Source organism: Haemorhous mexicanus, chromosome 3 (assembly GCF_027477595.1).
Source record: "Haemorhous mexicanus isolate bHaeMex1 chromosome 3, bHaeMex1.pri, whole genome shotgun sequence".
Classification (NCBI taxonomy): Eukaryota; Metazoa; Chordata; class Aves; order Passeriformes; family Fringillidae; genus Haemorhous; species Haemorhous mexicanus.
This window is the reverse complement of record NC_082343.1, coordinates 57385908-57411024: the sequence shown is the minus strand read 5'-3', so window position 1 is coordinate 57411024 and position 25117 is coordinate 57385908. Positions and strand designations below refer to the sequence as shown.

At 40.5% G+C, this 25117-nt stretch overlaps 1 protein-coding gene across 1 annotated transcript in view; it reads right to left on the bottom strand.

The window, feature by feature from the left end:
* Positions 1 to 2124: 2124 nt before the first annotated feature.
* CNKSR3 (CNKSR family member 3) overlaps positions 2125 to 25117 on the bottom strand; it is a 54926-nt gene continuing 31933 nt past the window's right edge. The window contains exons 3-13 of the mRNA XM_059841948.1: positions 21704 to 21906; positions 20433 to 20520; positions 17878 to 17919; positions 15892 to 16011; positions 14087 to 14146; positions 11290 to 11358; positions 10473 to 10619; positions 8812 to 8936; positions 6156 to 6364; positions 5618 to 5707; positions 2125 to 4201 (exon numbers count right to left, since the gene is read on the bottom strand). Of these exons, the coding sequence (XP_059697931.1) occupies positions 3903 to 4201; positions 5618 to 5707; positions 6156 to 6364; positions 8812 to 8936; positions 10473 to 10619; positions 11290 to 11358; positions 14087 to 14146; positions 15892 to 16011; positions 17878 to 17919; positions 20433 to 20520; positions 21704 to 21906 (1452 nt within the window). The 3' untranslated portion in view covers positions 2125 to 3902. The remainder of the gene's footprint in view (positions 4202 to 5617; positions 5708 to 6155; positions 6365 to 8811; positions 8937 to 10472; positions 10620 to 11289; positions 11359 to 14086; positions 14147 to 15891; positions 16012 to 17877; positions 17920 to 20432; positions 20521 to 21703; positions 21907 to 25117) is intronic.

The following is a 25117-nucleotide window of genomic DNA, read 5'->3' as shown; positions in this document are numbered from 1 at the left end:
AACAGACAACTCCTGCCTGTTTCATATTTGATATGTATAAAAAAAAATAAATCTGAGTGATGTTGGAGCAGTAATATTGTTTTTAAATTTGACTTTCCACTTTTGGACAAAGTCCAGAATAACCCAAACTAACTAAGCTTTTGTACGACTGCACGAGGCCCCATGGGAATGACACAATCTTACCAGCAGTTGCTATCATAAAGGAAGACAAAACTGATGGTTAGGGACTTGCATTGTGCAGGCAAGAGGATAAAGAGAGGTTGCTATTTTAAACTGATGCAGCAGAAGCACAGGCAGCAGAATTTGATGAAATTACACACTGACAGCAGCTCTTTACCACTTTTGACAATATATCTTACAGCTCGAGTGTGGTGTGTGGAACTATATATAACTGCTTTGAAAGACTGCCCTTGTTTCATATTCCAGCATCATACAAATGTAGTGGTAGAAACAAATGTGCATGCTGCAGTTGTGTGGGGTGCTTTCTTTGTAGAGTTACTGCCTCTCAGCTGAAGCAGCATTTGACACAACACAGACCCATACATTTAGCTTAGCCTGATCCCTTCTTTTTTCATTCTCCAAACTGAGTTTTTTTGGAGTGCTTTTTCTACATTTTAAGTGAATCACAGAATATGCTGACTTAAGTCAGTAGCTTCCTCAAGAGCTCTTGTCCATTATAAAAACCTTACAGCCTGCAAGGAGACAAAAGCATTCCTATGTGACAGCCAGAAAGAGCATGTGCTCCATAGCCACAGCATGTGCAAAGTAAAGCTCAGGCTACAGCAAAGAAAGAAGCCACAGTTGTACAGCAGGACAAAGGTTACTCCAAAGGACACAACATTTTCCAATTGTCCGCACTTTGGGATGGTGCATTAGGATGTACAGGGGAAATTGGGGGATGAATATTTTAGTGCAGAAAACTCAAGCAGAAGCCAACATTCACACTCCTCTGAGCTACCAATCCTGCTGGCAAAGGCATTTCTGAGAATGCATGAGCATGAAAGCCTTTCTGCTCGGATCATGTGTAAGACATTCCAAAAACTGAATGATGAATGCAGGAAAGCTCCTAGGGAAGTAAAACCTGCAAAAAAAGGGTTTGAATTGAATTCATCAAGATCTAAGTTAAAGCCGATGAGGGGTTTATCTTGATCTGTTCAGGAGCTGATTGCAGATATAGAGCAGTTTGTGAAGACTGCCTGGTGGCAATGTAATAAAACAGGATGCAAGATTTGGACTAAAGAAACATTTATGCAAGAAGAAAATTCTTTATCCTCTCCAACTCTAAAGCTAGTCTTTACCATCTGTTTCCTGGTTTGGTTAAGTTTTGGATTTTTATTCTCTCTCCTTTCTGTTCAATGAGCACAAAGACTATGGAGCACGATGCTTGTAAAACAAGCCCTCCTTATGAGGAAGGGAAAGTTATGGGCTCATTGATTAGCACAAAATTAGTAAAATGCTCTCAGTACTGTGCTCACCTCTGCTGGTCATCCAGAATTTAAACACTGATTAATTTAATTGTCCATAATACTAGAGGAAACACATGGCTTGGAGAATTGCCCTGCACTCTGTCTCCACAAGCCGTTAGTGTTCATTTTTATGTCCTATTTCCTCTCACACGTTACCATCCAAAATAGGACTTTTATTTTTTTGCAATAGTTATGTGAGAGAAACCAAAAGTATTGGCTTTCACGTATTCTACAGATTTCAACAGAAGCCTGCTCAATACTCCAAAAGTGCATGATCCCCACTATATTGTGGGGTTTATGATCTTTTCCAATGAACTGCATTGTTTTGCCACCATGACAGAGTATTCAGAGTATTGTGGAGTACTGTACCATGGCAGGATATCTGGAAATGTACATGGTACTCATTAGGGAGGTCAGCCTAGATACAGTTTTTGATTGGATAGATACACATACCTTCAACATCAAGAGATGAGCCAAGTTTTTGCATAATTGCAGAATTTTTTACAGTTTAAGCCAGAAGGATATCAGCTGTGATTTATTCCTAGATCTGTGGGACTTTTTTTTTACCCCTAAACTGTAGAGCATCCTCTATATTCACTACACACAACAAGAGGTTAAGCACGATGACCCCCATTCATTTCTTAATGAAACACAACACTGAAGATGAACAGAACTTCCATTTTAAAAGTCACGTTTGGACAACACCTTTAGAACAGTTCAGCCTTTTTGAGGCAGGACTATATACCACAGAGCCTACAACATGGCAGTTTCAGCCCTTTTCTTGGAGGCAGGACCAAACTGTTGCAGGGTTCAGCTGCACAGCAGCAGTTCATGTCAGTACAGACTGCCATCTCGGGGAGTGGAGGAGAGTGGCAGAAGACAGACATGTCTGCTTTGATCAGAAAGGTCCAAACCAGCCTTTCCAGTCATTAGTGAGTCAAAATCAAACACAATTAACTGAGAAGTGAATGAAACACTCTGTCTCTCTGTGGGGCTGTAGCACAACTTCATCAGCTCATTGCAGGAGAATGGTGACATCTTCATAGACACAGAGTGTTTTTAATATCCTGTTATCACATGTGATTCCTGCCCCAGTCCTGAGTGCAAACTAGCATTTAACTCCCCTCCTTCCCCACCAATCATTAAATAAAAATCCTTCTTTTCAGCAAGAGCAAAGGAGTAGAGGCTGTCGGCAATGTATCATCTACAAAAATAGTTAGTCTTATAATTAGAAGGTAATACAAAATCTTATTTTCTTTTCATTTGACTAAGCTGTGCCCAATATTTCAATACAGGAAGGTACAAACTCTATCTGTTTAAAGGTAAAAATATATACAACTATATTTAACATTTAAATAACTTTAAACACAACTGTTTGCATACTAACAATCTTATGTACATTCCTTCTTAAACAATACCTCTTTAATATCCTCCTCTTTTGTTAAACAAGTTTTATTTTCCTCACAAAATACCCAAGGCTACTTTAAAATTCTGAAGGGGTAAAAATTAGAGCTATCTAGAAAATAGCAAGATGTCTTACAATTGTAGTGTATATTTTTCATAAAAACGACACATCATTCAAAAATTGAACCGCTGTAAAAGTTCTCGCAAGTCCAACAGGACTGTCTTTAAAAGTTACTTTGGTTAACAGCAAGTCATTCTTAAACAATTAAGGAGAAAATATATATTCTTTCACCACCTCTACAGATGCATCTCCTTGGCTTGTAGCAATCCATATACCTTTACAGGTGAGCACTGCAGTTGTTCAGTGCTCCTTATTTGTACTGTGATTTCAAATAAAATAGATTATATATATTTAAGGTTGGATTGATTTATAATTAATTAGTCCAACTTCCTAAAATCTCTGAATAAGAGAACTCTCTTCCTAAGACTTCATAGGAACTCTGGATATCAGAGAAAGAACGGTAACACCACTACTTCTTCCTCACAAGGTTCATCTCATGCAGTACTTGAAACAGCCTCACCAAGTTGCATGAAACTGCTGTTTCCCTGCTTATTTTCCCAGTCAGGAGAGTGACAACTTCTGTGAGCTCTTCATACTCTGACACCCTGCCAGTTGCACCAGCCTCTGAGCATTCAGACAACTAAAGTGCCACTGGATTTCACAGTAATGCAATGCTTTCCTCTGAGTCATTACGCATTTTCCAGGTCACTTGTGGCCTCTACCTCACTGAAATTTTACTCATTTCCATGGGAATAAACGCCTTCGGTTTTTGGCCAGGAAGAGGAACTTGATCTTCGTCGCTCCTTGCACTATGAAACCCTCTGATCCATCAAAAATGACAAACAAAAAGGCTCAAGTGTGAGATTCTCCAGGAGAAGAATACTGCATTAGTCACTGTGTGTCAGTTAAGCTGCAGAGTAGAGAGGTCTGACCGATGAGCAAAGGCACTTGGTAACAGCGCTGGGGACAAGTCAGTGAGTCAACAGTTTCAGTCTCGTGAACCAATTGACCAGCAGTGAGGGCTCTGCCGAGGAGGATTTTGTGGATGATGTAACTGATGACTTTTTAGCACCTTCCTCTTGAAAAGGAATTGTGGCACTGTTGTGGAGGTCTGTATTCATAAAACACCTGCTGCCTCGAATATAATCCGTTCCCCTCACTAACTGCTTGTCCGACACTGGCCTGGAGAGCGGGTGCTGTGTGCAGGGGCTTTCCTCAATGATTGGGGGTATCCTTTCATTGCTGAAGTACCTGCAGAGGACATCTTCACCTGTACAAACAGGAGGGGGAAAACCAATTATTGCTGACTTCAAAACCCTCCATTAACATTTTGTATTTTTATAAAAGCATTCTTGTTACACTTCAAATACCTAGATCTGGGGTTTTGTTAATAAATCACCTGGACATAAGCAGCTATCAATAGATTCACAGCTTTTTGCATCTTTAATGTTTTTTAAGTGACACAATAATGAAATAAATCCATACACAGAGGAGATACCACTTGACTGTTATATTCCAGATTCACACACACCAAAAATGATGATACAGACTACCTTCATGCAAACCATTATCATAAGTGATATGTAACAAATCTTCTTCTAATGTGTTACTCAAAATGCTGAAGAGACCAGAGCTGAATCCATAAACTTCTCAGTATAATTCATGAGTAACTTAAAAGCTACTAATATAACTTTGGACAAGAGAAATTAATTTTGCATGTGAAGATCCCTCCCTGATTTTGACCAGTGATTTGTGTTGCTTTCTCTGTTTTAACTTTTCCCCAGACACCTGACCAAGGCAGCTGCTGCTAAAGAAATCCTGCTGGATTAGGCAGGCCTTTGGTTCTGATCCAATACAGCTTAAATCCAAGCCTGCAGCACTTAGGTATGTTTCAAGCATAAAAAAAAGGCAAAACCAAACAAAAAATGATACACACAAAAACCAGCCCTGCCACCTGGTGATCACTCTGTTAGTATCCCTCCAGGTTGATGCTTATTGTTATCAACTTCTACTTTTACATGAAAATAATAGAATCCAGCTTTGATTTTACCTAGAATTAGACATTGGCTTTCATAACTGATTCCAAGAATAAACTAGTCATCCTTATTTCCCACTCTAACAGGATTCAAATAGTCTTTCAGATGCAGAAGGTGGGAAGAGGATAGTGTGGGAAGTAAAAAAAGCCATCCAACTGAACATAAAATGTTATGAGCTTCTGTCTCCCTCTCATTCAGTGATGCCTGCAGAATATGTTCCTTTTTAACAGCACTAGCAATAGAAAGCAGCTCCTAAAAGACCTTACATTTTACATTTTGTGAAAGACTTTGCAAAAAAGCAGTTTCACAATCAACATTAAACACAGCAGGAAAGCGAAAGGGCTGTGAGCAAGAGTTAAACGGTAACTTGTGCTTATAAAATCACAAGTACAGATCTGCCCTAGTCATTCTAGCTAACTTTTAATGCTCACTACAACTCTGAGGCAGAAGACTTGAGTTCCTGTCACTGAATAGCCTCCGAAATTTCAGTTACTATCTGGCATTTCTGCCAAACCCAACAATGGTCACCTTGCATCAGTTCAGCAATATGCAAACCATAATCCTCCATTCCTAATTTAAACACTTTCATGTAGTTCACCCCAAGGAAATTTTGGAGAGGAAGAGAATGAGGGATAAAACCTAAACCTTGCCTTTTCTCCCTGATCCTCGTGGCCTAGAGAAGGGTTCTGCAGCTCCTATCCAGCTTCCATCAGCAGGCATTGACAAAGGACGAGGTTTTCCTAGAGACAACATAGAAGGTTATGAGGAGTTACAATTTTTAAATTTTTGCTTTTCCCAGTTAAACAAAGGAGAGAGAAGCAATAAGGAGTTCAAACTGCAGGAAAAAAAAAATATCTGAAGACAATTCCACTGGTGACATATAAGAAATCAGTGCGCTGAGATTAAACAGCCACACTCTTGTTCATTTAGAGCAGGAGTGGACATAATGTTATAACCAAATCACATGTGGAAATGGTGTTCTGTAGCAGCAGACCCCAGCTAAATGACATTCATTAGAGAAATAACAGCATTCAAGAGAAATTATTTCAGATATAGAATTTCAGATTCACAATTTGTACAAATGGCCTTAATTCAATCAAGTCTGACAAGCAGTTTTCTAAGACAAACCATTTCAGACTGATCAAAGCCCTTACCACAACAGTGATAACAAGAGAGGAATGAACTCACCATAGGACTGTGTTTTTTCTCTCATCTTGGCTGGCAGGACGTTTACTTCCATGGGATACCCAGGCAGCTGATCTGAATCGGCAATAGTGAACCTCCGCCTCCGGCTCTCCTGATCCAGAAAAGAATTGGGAGACTCGGCGCCCTTGGACCCAGGCAGTGGCTGGCTGCGTTTGCTGCCTCCTCCATACACAAAGCTCCCCTTTTCATCTCTGAAAGGACATGTCACTGCAGTTAGTGGCTTGAAAGAGTGTAAAGCTACAGACATGAGTAGGTCTGAAAGATGCTTCTAGCAGCAAGTCATGCTCGTGACAACTGGCATTGTGCTGCAAACAAGCTGGAAGAAACCCCCAAGAAAGTCAGGTGATAGAAGACTTCATTATATTTAACAAGCAGAAAAGAAAGCTACCCTCCTCATGATAATTCACTCTTAATGAGCCAGTAATTTAACACACTGAGAAATTCAGAGGGTCCATTCCTCCAAAATCCAAAAGATTTTGAAAAATGAGACCTTTCTGTCCTGAGGGCATCAAAGCCCCTGATTTGCTGCCTGCTCAAATACATAGCTGTGACTCGGGAGTGCTACATAAATTTATCCATCTCAGTATGTGTACTGGTAACAGCTATTACCTCCATCTGAGAGTCTCTGCCTTTCAGTCATTATAGGAGTTCAATACCTGTCACTGAATATTTACCACCTTCTCCCTCCCCCCTTGAGAGTTTCAGCAACAGATTCATAGTGTGTCTATGTGTGTGTATATATATATATATATATATATATATATATATACATATATATGATTTTGATTAAATTCTGCAAGTACTTTTGGAAGAGAAGCTACTCTTCAAGTTAAGATTTGCCTGGAGGTTTTTTCCCCCTTCCTACAAGTTACAATCTTATTGCTTGAAGCAACCATTAGCCAAGTCAGGCACAAAACCACTGCCTAAGCATACATACACCCCAGTGTTCATAGCAGTCCCTGGACAGCACATCCCACTTGTCCAGCTCTCCAGCAAGAATATTACAGCTCAGTGAATAGGAAGGAGCTATTTATGGAGATGCAGAGATCAAAAATTGCACTCAAGTGTTGCACCAGAAATGTATGTACGTGGAGAGCTCTCCTACACCACCACCATGTGGAGACAGTGCCATGGGGAGGGAAACCAAACACTACCCTCTGACTCCCAGTGTGGAGCAGAAGAGATCCATGCCAGGAAGGGAAGAGAGCAGGATGTTGTGGCGGGGGGCAGGAAAGCAACCATCACACAAATGCACCACAGCTTCAAAAGAAAAGCAAAACATGCAGAGGTCAAAATAAATGACCAAAGAGAAGGCAAAAGAATGTCCTTTCTGCTCTTCCTGCCTGCTATAGCTTCCCACATTTGCTTTCTTTAAAAGTCAAAGTCAAGATGCCTTTCCCTTTCCACCCATCATCCCGGACAAGTATTACATCTTGTATTGTGATTTCCATCCTTTTCAACAGGGATTCAGATCTAAAGGCATTTGAAGCTCGATATAATTTCGTATCTCTTTAGGAAAGATAAACAAATTGAGCACATGGACATAATTCACCAATGTGCTTGAGATATTTAATGATTTGAAGAAACAACTAAGGCATTCATCTGCTAAATCTATATGCATGTTATTGTGACAAAGATTTAAAGATTTGAGGGTTTTTTAATAAGAAGTGAGCATGTGTAACCATAAAAGCAAGGCAAGAGCAGGTAAGGTGGGTCCAACTTCAGTAAAGAGACCCTACCTAAGCAAGCCCCCACCCTAGTCCAGCCCCAAAAACTGCAGTAACACCCCCTCTGTCTCTCTATCAGCCCTTACATGGCAAGAGGCAAGTGCCCTCCCACAAGGCCTGCAGCAAAAGGTCAGTTTCTGTGCTGGGCTACCTACATGTAACCTAAAATGTCAGAGAAGGCCAGGAAACATGCCTGCTTTTCACATCTTGCCTGGAAATGCTTTTTTCCATCACATTCTCAGATCAGCTGGCAGGGATCTGGCATGAGTCAACATGGACTTGAGAAGAACAAGAGTCAGCCTTACCATACACACCATTCTCCCTCCCACTGGGTATACAGGTCTGAATTTTTATAGCTTACACCACAGGATAAAAAAATAAGAGTTGATGTATTGCCTCTCCCTCGCCTTCAGTGGGAACATATTTGTTTTAAACAACTTGCAAATATAAAAATTTAACGTGATAGGTGTCATTTAATGTGACATTCTTTTCTATCCTAACTCCCACAACAGTTACTCAACTTGCTAAAAAAGAAAAAATGAACAGTGAAAAATGTTAGGGATAAAAATTATTTCTTGCTGTGTGCAGCTGGATTTAAACAGTGTCAGAAACAAAACAGAGAAAACAAAACAGTGTCAAAACAAAACCAGAGATGACATTGGTGTCATGTTCTGGGAACAACTCTGCTCTCTGTGGCACACAATCTTCCAGTAATAAAATCTGTTACGATCCTGGTAGTATACACATTTAAGCATAAATTCAAGCAATGCAACTCATTTAGGCAGCTAGAAGAAAGTTTGAGATTTGCAGTTTCCTCAAGCTAATCTGCACAGAGCTCTAACAGCAGGCCAGCTCAGAAACAAGAGCAGTGAAGGCGGTTTCTGTTGAGTGGAGCAGGTTAGTTTGCGTACCGAGGAGAATATGGAACAGCTGGTGGAGGGGGTATGTACAGATCCAAAATGGCTGGCTTCTCCTTCTTCAGTGAGGTGTCCACGGTGCTTTCTGGTGGCTGAGTTGAAGCTGGTGAGGGACTGGTCTGAAATGTTAAACCGCTATCAAACATCTGAACATTCAATTATCATTCACAAAAAGATAACTTAATAATCAATAGCACCAGTTTCATCCCCCAGTGAACCACTATCTCTGTGATATATGGAGACTTCAAAAATTCTTAAGAGTCCACATTTTCCTCCACCCCCAGTCTTGGCTAGCTTTACAGGCCCTCCCACAGTAGTCCTATCATGGGTAATGCATTGCTCAAGAATCTTTTGCTCTTTCCAGTTCTATTTTTCATGTAAATTCCACAGACAAAAAAAGCAACTGAGACAAAACCCCCTCTTCTATATTTAGATGTGTTAAAAGAAAGCAATTTGTTTAATACAGATATGATTAGCAAGCCTTGTGAAACTGGCATATGCTACCTTTATTCCATACACTCCAATGCCTGCGGCACAGACAGGAATATAGTAAAGTTCACCATAGACTGGATCAGTGTATATAAGGGCCAGGGAAGCAAACTAAAAATAGATTTGCCATTGCTCATCTTTGCACCTCACTTCTATATATTCTCAGCATCTGTCTAGAATCCTGTCTGCCTATAGGAGAGAAAAGGTTTTGAAGACCTTTCTTCTCCAATCACTCCCTCCCCTAAGGAAACACTGCTGGGCACAGCCTGTAAGCCAGCCCACCTCAGCTCTTCACACTGGCACGATGCCACAAAGAGGACACATGCACTGGTGAAAGGAAGGATGAACAAGTAGTCAAGTATACATCTTCTACCCGTTTTGAGAGAAATCTGCCCTCATGGAGACTTGTGATAGCCACCAGCACTTCACAGGTTTAAATTATCCCCATGGCTCTAGGGAGACCTGTATCACAAAAGGAGGAGGAAGTGGAGGGGGAACTCTCCCTGGTTTTATTAATTTCAGATAATTAGTTTAAATTCAGTTAGGTTGTTTGCTCTTGCAAGCATTAAGCCCTAAGTTTCCTAATACAACACACCATTCCTCAAGATGGTTTTTTAAGAATGACTAACTTTCTCTGTCTGCTCAGTACCCAATCTGTGAATTGCCCAACAACCAAATCTTATTTAAACAAGTAGTTTTAAATAATTTTTTTTAGAAAAACACTCTTTCTCCCCCTTCACTAGACTAAAAAGAGGACAAATATATGGAATAGTCTTAAGCTATTTCAGCAAAAACATATTACTGTGATAAACAGAGAAAGCATTTATTTATTGCTCCATGCTGATGAATTCCATACATATCAGCAGTTTGGCCTCAGATAAGTTCTCCCAGTGGCACACAGACTGATTAAAATATTCAGCACACCTAGTCCCTTTGTGTACCAAGAGGGCATTATCTGGTAGCAAGGAAAAAAAAAAAAAGAAAAAGAAAGAGAAGAACATTTTCCTTTTTACCCAGGAACCATAGGAGGACAGCCATTTCACCTAACCTGCCTTGTCGTATACTCAAACATGAGTACTTTGGGGCATTTCTGGGATTTTTCTTTTTTCTAGCTGCAACCAAGGCATTCCCATCCTGAGATGAGAGTGGAGCTGTCAGGCTCTCACCTGCACCAAGGGTGGTTTCCAGCGCAGGTTCTTCAGAGGAGCAGGAGTGAAATGAAAAGAGCCGGTAGGACGTTTCTTAAGCAGCAGCCTAACTCCAGCAGGATTCTCTCGCAACTTTGCCACCAGATTTTTTAGTTGCCAGCCAACCTGGAAGAGAATAAAGACATCTTTTATTCAGCATTTCTTTTCTGAAAACAAACGAACAAGAAAAACCTAAATCTCCCAAGTTGGACAGCTTGTTTTGGCATGAACCTAGAAGAGAAAAGGGATCCAAAAAAGCCATCTTAAGAATTTAAAAAAAAATGGAAGGTTCTTTTTTTGCAAGGTTCTTCATTTTCTTTCCAAGTTCTCTACTTAAGCTGTAAACTAAATACAAAGATATCAAGCAGTGCTCATTATACCTGAGTTCCAGTCCTAGAAGGACACATGGATATGCTCAAATTGACTAACACAGGGATTCACAGTGAACTACTTTTTTCATGTTTCTTTCTCACATTGAAAGGCATTGCCCAATGTGCTAAGCAAAAATGCAACCATTAAAATGATTGGACAATCCCTTGCAAATTATTGGGGTGCATTTTAAAGCTCTTTTTCTGCATATCAATGGATTGTAACAAGACATTTTAAACAGGTCTTAAATGAAACATGAACTATTTTAATGTTATGCATAAAGCATTTTAACATGAAAGACTGTATATTTATCAAAATATTGGAAATAATAAAATTTATCTTGAAAATAAAATGTTAAAAAGCCTCGAACATCAGAACTGCCTCCTGACCCCCTGTGTACAGAGCAAGCATAAGGGAAGTTACTCACCACAGTTTGCCGATTAACCTGGATCACTTCATCACCAGCGTGAATCTTCTGGGAGCGATCAGCAGGGGACTACAAAGAGGAAAACAAGAGTCATGTGCTGCATCAGGTTGCCCTCCCTCCCATAACAACACCCACCAATCTAAGGCAAAGGTTGCATCAGCAATGATCTTCACTATACATAATTTTCAACTCTGCTGATGACTTGAGAAATGAAAATTAATGAATTGAATTATTTATTTTTATGCGGGGGGAGCTAAAGAGAAAGAGAAGGCATAGCCTCCATCTGTTAAAGATCAAATTGTATTTAAGTCATGGGACAGTCTCCACTCTCCTTTTCCCTCCAGTTCGTACTATAGTTTTAGACAGTAATGGAAGAGGCAAGGAAATCCTGAGGAGGATTTCTGCCCTAACACAACAACCATCTTAAAGAACTTTTAAACAAATGTGTATTTATGTTAAAAAATATTTCAAAACTTTGAATGTACAGAACAAAGGATCAAAACCCCTCCAATCCACAAGATAGATCCTTTGCACTTACCCTTTTTGTTTTCCAATGTAAATAACAGCTTCTGACTTTAATGTGAAACTGCCTGCCTGAATCACCAAAGTCAGCAGATAAAAATACTTGCACAGACAGGTATTTTTTCAAATACCTATCTAATAATAATACACTTTAAAATACAATTTTCTTGGAATGAAACCTAAGCTCTGGGGAGCCATTAGCAAGAAATGGATAAGTATGCCAACATTTAGATTTATCAACAGCTGGTGCAATGCACCAGCCTTTGCTGCGGTTATTAAAAACACTCTCACTGCTGTAAACACACCAACTCCTACCAGCCTTGACATCACCCAAAGCACACAGACATGCTACCTTGCTACATCCTGCACCTGGTCACAGGAGAGCAACTCCTCCCATTCCCTCCACCCCATGAGTAACCACCAGGCAGCAGGCCAGCTCTTCCTAGTGACTCCAGAACTAAGCACTGGGATTAAGGACTCCCTTCTCCACCTCATCACACCTTTAGACCTCATGTAGCTTTGTTATGAGAAAGAACTGTGAGAATAAACAGTGCAACAAAGGAAGAAAACATGGGGAATTTGTGGGAGGCTTCAGCTATCATGAGTAACCCCATTTCTTCATTGTCTTCTTGCTTCCTCTGAGAGGAAATGCCTCTGTGGAAAGCTGCATATATAGGAGTCAACCAAGATTGTGAAAAAATGCTGGGCCAGAGTCAAGTTTGTGAAAAACAAAGCTCCCTTCAAGCTGTCCTTTGGGTGACCAACAGCTCATCTGAGGGAGGGTGGAGGACCCTTGCACAGAGAACTCCTGCAGCAAGTGACAGGTCACAGCACTGGGATCACATCGTGAGAGCAGAGGAAAGAGCAGAGTTTAGCTGTAGGCGAAAACGACGTGCAAAGTCTCACGCAGGATGGCATAACTCAGGGATCCTCTTGGCTGACTCATACCAAATGGACTTCCAGTTCTTCCATTGCTCAGTACCGTCAATTCACGGATGCAATTCCATTGCATTCCCATATACCAGCTCCTGGGGATAGCTACTAAAATACCATTCCAAATCTAGCAAGAAAATTGAGCTAAGATCCAGCCTGGGTCATCTAAATGATACCACACCACCATAGAGCCATCAGTTGCTCGCAGATCTCTCAGTTGTTTGTCAAGTTCTGTTGCTCCAAAGGAAGGAGTTTCCCCCAAGAAGAAGATTCCACAAAGGAAGAACCAGTGTTGATAACAAAAAGCAGACACTTAGGACAACACTGAAAGCTACAGAAGGAATAGAGACCCAAGACCTACATGCAGAAGCAGCTTGTCAGCAGCCAACAACACATTCTTCTGCATTTATCAGATGTTCAAATTGCTGCAGAAGTGGACATGGTTTCTGTGGCAGATCCTATACAGAGTTATGCCGGGACAATAGCATCAAAGCTATAGAAGTTTACAATTTGCACTCTGCAAGCACAGATTTCCACACTCTCCTGCCTGGTCCCTGGCAGGGGAAGCAACTAGAACCACTGGTTCTTTCCTATTCAAATAAAAAAAAAAAAAAAAGAAGAAGCATTGCTGCAAAAACCAAGTTTCTCTGCTCTTTTTTTCTTTCAGTCACTGCTCCTGGACAGTAGCAGCCTGTTTGAAAACACCACAGCATCACCTGCCTGTCTCAGCTGCTGGCTAGAGGTCTACTCCTTCAAGGGCTGCCCAGAAGCCTTCAATAAACTCTCAGCTGCAAAGGACTCAGTGTACAAATAAAACAAGGAACCACCTGCAGTAAAAAACTAGTTGCCTCTCTTGCCAACTACTTCTTTCCAGCTGACCACTCTTAAAGTCTTACTTGTTCATAGTCATTTTACTCTGCAAGGTAATTTTGTTATGGGACAGCTCATTGATTTAAATACTCATTACTGAATTTAGCACACTACCACCTAAATGCTCCCATTAGGGGAGATTGCCTTTGCCAGTGGAGAGCAGATACACCCAAGAATTTGTTAAGCAAGACACCATAAGAGCTCAGAACAGCAGATACAGTAACTTATTAAAGCAATTACTTTAATGCCATGCATTTGAACTAATTTGTGTACTTGCAGAAACTGGCTTAATGAGACTAACAGTGAAGCATGCAGGCACAAAATATTTACAAACTGTGGAAAAACAAACGATGGATCACGCAGTACTTAAAGCAGTAATGCTATGCAAGTCATGCCTAAAACAACAAAGTAATATGTCAAACTAACTCAGTCAAAGCTGCTGTCTGAGATAATCTACATTTGCTTCACTTACGTTTTCTGTAGTTCCAGTAATTACATGCAATCCATCATAAGTTGATTTGATGTACATTCCCTGAAGAAAAAATGGAAAACAAGTTTAAAGGCAAAACAAACCACATAACTCATCTGATTAAAACACTGTTGGCAACAGACTCAAAACATTGTTAAAACCAGTTAACAATTTGTATATTCTCCCTAAAAGTGTGTAGTCTAATATTACAACACTCTAAACTTCTCCACAGATCACTTTTAGTGTAATTTAGTATAATATGTATAATGACTTAAAACACCTAGTGTATGGAATAAGACTTAGAAACACTCTCTGGTTGTTAATACCAAACACTGCTGATTTTTCTGCTTTGTCAGACTTTGGCCTTGAACAGAATTTTATTTCTTTACTATCCAGCCTGCTTTAGAGAATTACAGGTTTTACTAGGTGGCCACCAGTTCTCTCCAAACAGAGCAGACTCACACTGGTGGGCTACAAGTATTGCTGACATGCTCTCTGACAGCTTCTCTTGGTAAGTCAACACACAGACAGCCTCATAACCACAATGCTTACATAAGCACTAAAGTTCCAGCTGAGTATTTGTGGCTCTGAATGCTAATGCTGAGTGTGAACACAAGGACAAACTTGATGAAGTGGGTGTTGACTATAAGAGCACCAAATTGAAAATCATGAACAGGCTATTAACTAATAATTACATAGATTTCCCACAAGAGGTGACCAGCACATTGATTTCATCATTTATGAACAAATACATAACTAGTTTTCCTTTCTACATCTGTTGTTAGAAACACTCACACTGAGAAGTACAGAACTGGATGTTACTCAGGAGCTGAAAGCAGCTTAGCTGCCTGAAGTTACCACACTTACTTTAAAAATAGGTGGAAAATTAGATGATCTTTTTGACCCTTCCTCTCCAGCCAATTCTCTGCCTGTTTTCCTGTCAGTATCCAGTTGGGTGCACCCACCTCCTTGTTTCTTATTCAGGCCAAGCTAGACTGACTCTGCTTTGATGTAGCTAGTGTATTAACAAAGAGATTCCCATAATTTCAAAAATGCATGACTGATTCAGTCAAATCCACTGGTCTAGGTAAAACTAGTAAGACTGTGCAGCTTTCCCTAAAAATGTTCATTTCTCCTGCCTTCAGGGCTAGGAGTGAATACAAATGCATGTAACAATTTAAATTCCCTCCAACTCATTCTAACACATCTGTTCCCTAGACAGAAAATCCACCAAGATTCCAAATTAAGTTTCTCATAACCAGCACTCAGCTAAGCAGAATCCATTGAACAAACAGGAATCAGTAATAAGACAGGGCCACCAAACAGCTAAAAAATTCTCATTTTCCTGCTAACAGCAAACCTCCAAAATTCTCCCATTCATCTCTGTCTTGCTATAACACCCATAAAAAAGCATCTTTCAAAACACAAACATAATTTCTCATTGCCTTATCCCTTTCCCAGCCCTCCAAGAAAAAAAGTGGTTATGGTAACCTGAAAAAACAAAACTAACTAGCTTCATAAGCATTTGTAAATTCTGCAATATCCTGGTTAACACACAAACCTTCAAGAATTTAGAATCCGAAATTATATTCGGGATCAAATCTATTAATGTGCATATCTGTCCCTTATAGCCACTCCAGCACACCACCTGACAACTGACCTGTAGGGTTCCTTCTCATGCCTCTTTCTTTTCCCCACAGGTTACTATTGGATTTGAAATACTTCATTATAAATACATATTTGCATTGGCTCCCAGGGCTACCTATTAAATACAGGGAACATCAGGACACTCCAGCATTGCTTCTTACCAGGCCTTCCCCAGGTTTAATGTTGGTTAAATGGACCTCCTCCAGACAGGCACACTGGCTCATCAGTGGGTCTGTAGTTGATCGGATGGCTTTATCACAAATGCCATTTAAAGTCTTGGCCTGCAATGAGAGCACACGAAAAACAGTTAGGAAAATTCTCTCCTGGCTTCTTCCTCTTTTAGTTTTCAAAATATATAAAGGAAATGAGTTCTAAAATCACTGAAATAGAAGATTAATTTGTACAGATCTATTCTACAGCATGTTTACACCCTTATTGTAGCACAGAAACAATCTGTTTCCATTAGTGCCACCTTACCATCACTAACAGATGCTGACACAGCCTCTGTCTGAAAAATTAGACACACAAAATATAACAAAAAACTGGGTTTGGGGTTTGTTTGCTCTAACCAAAACAGAACTCATTATAATATTGAAACATTTTGATGATTCCTTGTGGGAACAGTTGACAGGTTTTCATGTTGTTCTGTATTTCTGCTATAAGAATACAATTAGCCATGGGTCACAAAAAGGGAGGTGCTGGCCATTAACATATCTGCACACAACTTTACAGTATAAGGTAGGACCATCCAGCACTCAAGTGTTTCTGCAGTACTTCTCTCCATTGTGCCTCTGAACTGACCTCTTCTGGAATGCTTAGACAGTCAAGGTTCATATTTCCCTTTGACCAAAACATAACTGATCTAAGCCAACATTATAAATAAAGGCCAATTCTGACCTTGGTGTGTGTGTCAGTAAAGTTGGGGGCAGAATGGCTTTGCCTTGCAGAACACATAACTATCAGAATGTCTAATTAAACATGAGAAAAGAAGAAGAAAAAAAAAAGGTAAAAAAAATCTGTGCCCTCTCTACACTCACAAATTTCATTATGTCCCACTGTGTTTTCCGCTTTTACATCAACTGAAGCAAGGCTGACACTCCAAGTAGGCTACAAAATCTTGAAGGAGAGGGGAGAGAAGATTACTACACAATACAGTAGTTAGCTATAAACAGTTTGGGAACCTGCAAGGTAAGTCACCTTTCACATGGGGCTTGAATCCTTCAGTCAAAGTAGACACATGTAACTACAGAATAGGGGGGAGCTGTGTCATAGGAAGACATTGGTTTGGATTACAATGGTCCCTGGAAACAATAGCTCCAACCTTTTCTGTTTCGTTTTACGTCAGATTTCTAGAGCAGCAATAAAATAAATCAAAACAATGTTTAAGTGTGAATGCGAGGAACTGCTCAAACAAGGGAATTCCAAACAACAATACCTACTTCCAGTGTGGGTGTGCACAAATGGAAAAAGAAAGATGCAGAGAACTCCCTTTTACATGGTCTCGTTATTTATGAACAAAATTATTTTTAGTTATTGTGCTACTAAATTCCTAAGCATCTATGAGCAACCGGAAGGCCTTATCAAAGAGCACAGCCTGGTTCATGTCAAAAGCAGGAAGCGATGATTAACTGTTACAAAATATAAAAAGCATTCCATTTCATTCTGCATTTGGTCACAAGGCTGCTTCAAACAGCCCTAGAAACTCAAGCTCAAGTACAGAGCCAGAGCTTCATTTCCGTGGCAGGGCAGTTCTTCTACATGAAGAAGCATAATAAGGTAGAACTTCTGCTTATTAAGGTGCTATATGCACTTCACAGGCATAATTGGTTTATTTAGCCTGTCATCATTTTACAGGACTAGTCCTCCCTTGCAAATCTGAAGCTAAATTCTCTTGGAAATATAGCTGTGTAATGAAACTTGAAGGGATACTTGACTACATGCTATCACTGCACACTATCCATCTGCTGAAATTTCAGTGATTTCCTCTACAGGAAAGAACATTCACAGAACAAGTCATAGTAATGTTTACTTGCATGATATGCTTGTGCACTTGGGACCGAAAGGTTGTTGTCAATACAGGCAGCATAGAAGCAACCAAAATGAATGTGAATGCAGACAGCTGAGTTTCAACAGAAACATAAACTTACCACACTCTGGACTTTATCTTCCATGTCAGCCACAGTGCAGTCCTAAAAATAAAACAAGAACAAAACCCCTACATTAACCAATAAACATGGAAACAAATCATCTCTGAAAACTCTACAAAACTTCCATTTTAACCTCAAATAGAAATAGAGTTATTCATGCTGCAGGGATTAGTCAGATTAGTTTCACCCAGTAGGGCTCGAAAGGACTATTAAGCAACTATTTTCTGGCCCTGACAGAAAGCAATAATAAACCTTGAAAACTAAGAGAATGTGGGATTCAATTACAGCAGCTGACTTTTCTAGAAAAGTAAAACCTTGCACATTTACATCAGATTCTCAGAAGGCCAGGCAGATGTGCTTGCCTTACACTGATAAACCTCAACTCAGAGGTACTCCTCTGCCCCAGGCAGCAAAATGGATCTAAAGCATACTGTTAAAAATAGAAGGGAAAGTGATTTTCTAAAAAATATGCCATCAGTGACATTCCTGAGGGACAGAGGACTGCACACAAGGCATTACATAGTCCAGGTATAAAAGCCTTTGACATGAAACAAGTTCATGTAAAAATCTACAGAAGTTGTCACTGTTTTCTGCAAGAAGTGCTGAACTGGAGAAAGATATCATTCTCAGATTAAAAAGTTAAAACAGCAAGTTTTAATCACAGACCAAGATTTACAATATCTACAAGGAGAAAACCCCCAAGCATTTTAATAGGCTGAAGGAGGAGCCGTGTTGGAGAAGTTTGTGGAGGACTTTCCCCTGCTTTTCTCTGCTAAATACATCTGCACAAATCAATAGCAAATGCTATGATTATATCATCACACAGCCAAAATGTTCAATATTGCAAAGTCCTTCTGCTCCCGCTCATTTCTGTTTATACTGTTTATTATTTCAGCCCTAAAGTTTGACATGGAACTTTAAGTGGAGTAAAATCCTGTCCTTGAATCTACATAGCTATCATCAAAGGTAACCAGAATCTTCTTGCATTCCTGCCTTGCTTTATTATGACATGCTTTTATGCATCATTTATGATTATGCAGAGCAGCATTGGTTCCACAAGAGCCACTCTGGCCTCTTCACCATTAGAACTGACCATCTGTTTCTGTAGTCTATGTCTTAATAAGAAATACATCTGAAGTCTAAAAACCCTCCTAAAGATTTTTCCACTGTATCCCTTTTCCACATCAGGGGATTCCTTCAGACTATTCTAGCATATGTGTCCTGTCCCAGGACAAACTATGTTGTTGGTTCTTCCCCCATTAATGCTTTTCTCATATGCACCAAGCCCATCTTTTATTAGTTCATATCAAATTGGCAGAGAAGTAGTCTGATATTTTTTAAAAGGCCAGGGTTGCTGTTCACAACTTCCGTTCCCCTGCCATCAACTGCTGACCTAACAGAAAGATTAGACACGCTTTTTAGCAGCTTTATTCATACATTCAGCAATCTCCTGTCTCAGTTCCTGTAGCACTCTTGGGTGAACACCACCTCCTGCTAGAAACACGAACTGTTCCTCTGCACATCTGTAGCTGTAAATCACTGCCTTTGTGTCATTGCACACAGAGAGCCCCAGCAAGAAGGGCACTGAGCAGCAGACACGTGCACCTTGGGGTACCCAGACACCATCCTTTCACAATGACAACTGACATAGTTGGGTGGAATCACAGCTTGACAACTCAGGATGTTTCTGTCCTTTGACATCATCCCTTCAGCATGGGGATGGAACCACCCATATCACAAGGCATGGTCCTCCGGAGTTCAAACATCATATGGCCACAGAATAATGGCTACAAGCAGGTTTGGCAGTCACTGAAGTGTGCACACAGTGCTTCACAGCCACAGCAGTGCCACGCTCTCAGAACAGGCTCAAAACCAGTCAGCATTATTCAAAGAGCAAAATTATGTCAGCTGCCAAGATTGCCACAGCTGCTACATATCCTTTTAGCTATTATTTATACAAGCACTTATCATACAGCTGGTAAATTAAAGTTCTGAAAAATATTCTTGCAGTCGTGGCAGAAGCAGTCTGGCTAGTGGGATCTGTATCATAAAGGTGGCAGCTTCTTCCACAACATGCAGCATTTCCCATTTGATGGCTAAAACATCCTGCATGGGACAAGATCTATGGAGTCTGCAAACATAGGTACAAAAACAAATGTCGTATTTTTGTTCAGAGTTAGCACTGTTAACTGTTTCTCAACATGCTGCTTGGAATGTGAAAAACCTCAAATGCAGATTAACTATTGCAAAGACTAATCCTCTTTCCAGTAAAGCTCAAGAAAATAAGAGTAGCCTTTAAGCTGCAGTCACTTAAGACACAGCCAGCAATACCAAAATTAATAATTAAATTGAAGGGCAGGGGAAACAACAAAAAACCCCACAATTCAGAAACACAGACAACTGAAACTGGCCTTCATGGACGTTCAAAGCTAAAAGTAAGCTCTCATTCCCAGAACTGCCTTTCATTAGCACTCAGCACAAAGCAATCACATTACTTCCCCAACATCTCCTTTCCTTCCCTTTTGGAAAGCAGAGAGGAAAAGAAATCAGCTGACCTTTTGAACAGTAGTAGTGAGGTCCAAGCAGAGCTGAATGATTCTGTTCTTCATTGATGAAAAGTCAGCAATACCTGTAAATGGGGTCCTAAACAAGAGAAAATTCCCCTTAGATTGGAGGAACCAGCCTTCTCCCATCCTACCTTACCAGTGAGGAAGAGCATAAGAGAGTAAGGGCTGCAACTCTGACATTGACACAGGTGTGAGGATAGTTTTACAATGTAAATATTCCTGACTGCATACTCCTGCTCCACTCTTACACTAAAACCGGGAATTTTCTAGCCCTGTCCTTGGGTTTACCAGTGAGGGAACCTTCAACTTTCTGACTGGACAAGGAAAAAACTATTCTCCAAAAGAAGAAAAATAGATTTTCATATTTTACACACAGAGGTACAGTGAGACTTAGAGAAGAATCATTACAGGTAGGGCAGCTTTAGGACCAGAAGAGTTCCACCTGTGACCTTTCAGACAGTTTCAAAGCCTGGAAGAGGGGTTGAGAAATAACCATAGCAGGTCTTGAAATGGACAAGCCATTTAGGGTGAGCTGCCAGCAACAGAGTGAGAGGAGAGGACCAGGTGAGAGGCACAAATTGTTAACAATGCTGCCTAGACACTGATCAAGTCTTTACTTAAGAGCAGGAAAAAGAATAAAAGTGCACCTTGCTGCCAGTCCCTGTGCAGTTATTCTCCTAACTCTCCTTCTCAGGCAAGTTAGCAAGGGTTTTGAGAATTTATGTTCATCTTTTATCATGGACTGCACCCCTGCCAGAACCTGACCTGCTGCAGCTGTAACAAAATAACAAAATAACTCTCTCTTTCCAGGCAAAAAAAAAAAAAAAAAAAAAAAAAAAAGAAAAAAAAAAAAAGGAGAAAATGAAACAGCAGAAGGATAATCTCTTCCACTGCTCAGTTTTCAAATCACATAGCTAAGGCCACAATTTCAGCAGAACATTAAAAAAATCTTTCAGGAAGGGATCTGCCAATGACAAGTAATTTAGAAGCTGGGAAAACCATGTTTATGAGAGACTGACCTAAAAAGTCCTACTTTTATAAATACCACTTTGAGTGCAACAGTTTCATTGCTTTTAGCAAGAGTGGAAGTGCAAGAATAGATACCCTAGGTTAAATTTATCCACTAGAGGTCTTCTAGCAACACCAAAAAAAGGGCTTAGTAACATCAAGATCTTTACACCCAGGCATCTAGGGAAGGCCCTACAAAGAGAAGGAATTCATTAGAGCAGCAAATTGAAATAGAACCATTTCATCCTTACCTGTCCAGCCATGCAAGCAAGGCTTTAGCAGCACCAATAAGCTCTACGACGGAAGTAAGGAATTCATTGGGGGGCTTACGAGAGGTATTTCCATCATAATTGGAACTTTTCCTACGGCTGCTGATGTAGTTTTGCAGATTGTTGGATGACCCTCGTAGCTTGAGAACCAGGTTCTTCATATTGTCTGTTTCAAGGCCATAGTTCTGCAAGGAACATCATGAAGCTTGATAAATATCCTTGCTGAGTTCTCCTATTTATTTTAAAACAAGTTAAAAGCTCACATGGGATGAAAAGCCTTGATGATTTGCACAACTTTCTCGTGGTTTTTTGGCAAAAATGCCTTGAAAGATTTGTTCTACACTATAGCCAGTAAGGAATACTTTTGTAAGTGCCAAACCTCAGTTTCTGTCATTAACGAGATTTAAGGACACTTTAATCAGAATCAAGTCCCAACATCCTAATAGATTTAATGTACTAGTTAATAACTGGATTGTGTTGTTTTTCTTTGGGTTAAAGAAGAGCAAGCATTTTGTTTTTCTTAAAACATTTTCTATCCGGTGGCAAATAAACACTGAAGAAACATTTCATTCACAACTAAAGATAAGTTAAATCTGGTAAGAGATTAAAACATCAACAGGAAGCAAATGCAGTTTTGCAATCAAAAGCTTAAATAAATATTTGAATCACCAGTTTTTAGTAACTGTGCTCCTTGACTAAAACAGTGCAATTATTTGCAAGCTTGAGGACAGTGTTAACATCATACATGGTAATTAAACCCAATTTTTGGCATCAAATTTTCATTCATTTACAAAACAAAGATCTGAGAGCCTTGCCTACAACTTCAACTTTATAGACTCAAATCCCTACTTTTATTGAGAAAAAGAAAAAAAAAAAAAACCAAACAACAAAAAAACATTCCCACCAGGACAAAACAAACACACAAAAACACAAGAGTCCTGTCCTTCACTTTTCTTTTGCTGCTGATTCTTGCAACGAAACTCCAACTTCCATAGTTCAGTCAGATATACTCCATGCTCCTACTTTCCTATTCAAAAACTGAAACCAACTAAGGCAAATTTTAATTTCATTTCATTCCTAGTTTCCAGGAGTTCCTAATACCTCCACTCAGGATCACCATCCCAGCTGAAGGGGAGCTTCAGACCAAACTCCTGCTCAGAACAGGCTCAGCTGTAAGCTCAGACCAGCTTATTTAGGATTTTATCTTGTCAGGTCTTGAAAACCTCCAAGGACAGAGCGCACAGCCTCTCTGGGCAGCCTGATCCACCTGGCCTGACCGTCCTCAAGGTAAGAAAATATTTCATTATATCCAGCCTGAACCTCTTGTTTCAACTTATGCCATGCACTCTGTCATCCTGACAACTGCTCCCCACCATGGTGGGTGCTGGGCATCCAGCTCCAGATCCAGCTGAGGCTGCTGGGCCACCCTGGAGCCATCTCTTTCCCAGGCTGAAGAAGTCCCAGTCCCTCAGCCTCTCCTCAAGGGCAAGTACTCCAGCCCTGACCAAGCTGAGAGCCCTTCACTGAGCTTGCTCTAGTTTCCCTGTACTTTTGCTGTACTTAGGGGCAGGGGACAAATTTAGACTGAGGAGTGACAACTAAAGGGTGATGAACAATTCCCTCCCTCTCCCATTAATGCAGACCAGGATGCTACTAGGGCACAGTGCTGGCTTGTAGCTCCATTCCCTCCAGGGTGAAGCACCTATGAAGCAGGCTGGAACATTTCAGATTAAGTAATGTACAAAATGTAAGAATCTTTGACCCAAAGAAACACACGTCTCCAGTGCATGGAGAGGTGTTAGCTACACAGCTACCTTTAAAATACTACTGCCTCCTATGGGTAAGATCCCAGTCGGTTTAAGTTACACAAGTGCCTTCCTCCCCCACCTCAGGGCTCTTGGCAAGTAAATACCCTTACAGTGCAGCCAGGAGCAGGGGTTGAAAGGATATGTCCAATTTTAAAAAATGTCACTGTTGCAACAGCAAAGGATATCCTTAAATTTTCCAGGATTACAGAAAGGGAAAGATCTGGATTACTAAACAACTTTAAAGTACTTGCACAACGTGATGTGTGAACTTATCACCTTTTAATTTTAACAAAAACAACAACCCAAAAAAAAACCACCAAAAAAACACAGCACTCCAAGGGCATTGTTTGGATGTATTTCTTGCAGTTAGTTTTATCCTCCACTTAGAGGATTGAATATTAGTCTATTGTTGAGGGAATACTTTTTCACAAACAGGTCTGGATGTGGGGCAAGTTCCTATGACCACAAGAAAGCAGCCACATATGAGAAACCCTGCCCTTAAAGAGGGGAACTAGAGGATGCTGATCCCCTACTTTCATAAAGAGACAGAAAACAGAAAATACTTTTTCTGTGCAGAGGTACAACCTAATCACCCTGATCAGAACTTGAGAGTTTTCATGTAATTAAGTATCTCCAGGTCTTCCTTTCTGTCATTCAGATGCAGAAACTCAGCCAACCACCTGTGGGTACTTGAGATTAGAGGTGGCACCAGCATTTAAGAGGACATGTGTTGATATACCAGGTAAGATTTTGGGCTTGGCCTTAAAACATTCCCTTATCACACGTCTTTCACCTTATTTATATCGTGGGTTAGTCTGATGTGACTCTTCCAGTTCAGGTAGGTTTTAAATAATTCTGTCAAGTAGTTCTCAGTTTTGAGGGTGACTTCAGCAACACATGCACAGCCTCTAGAGATGCAGGGGCTCCAGCTCATAACTGTAACTTGTGTCCCCAAAAGACTCTCAAGAGCACATCACAGCCAAGCTCCAAGTCACTGCTCTATGCTCCCTCCTACAGCTTCCCCCAAAGGCTCTACAGAGTGCACATCCACTGCTAAACCAGCACTTTGTGCTTCAGGAAAGGTCCTGACCAAGCACTACACTTACCCAGCACAACACAGAGTATGGTGTCCTGGTACTCAAGAACTGCAAACTGGACAACTGTGGATCAGCCCTAGTGGATGAACTACCCCAGAAATAGGAGTCGTCCCAAACCAAGCCACCTCTGCTCCACCAATTCTCTCACTGTCTGCTCTAATACACAGAAAGCATTTTGCCCCTTCACCAGGTACAGCAATGCTTTCATCCGAGCTGAAACTCTCTTGACCAGCTCTCACATCAACAACTATTCTTCTCCTTCACTTGTAATGCCCAGTCTGTTGGGAGGGTTGGCTTGGGGATCTAAACAATACAAAGAAATCTAATCCCTTGGTTTAACTCCCTGAAGTAGCTCACTTCAGGGTCAGGTGAGTGCAAGCACAAAGGATCACTAATCAGAGGACAGGAGTGGGGGGAGACAGCAGCTGACTTGGATTAATTTAACTTGCCATAGAACTGTAGCCCCAATCCACGACAGATAGGAATGCTGA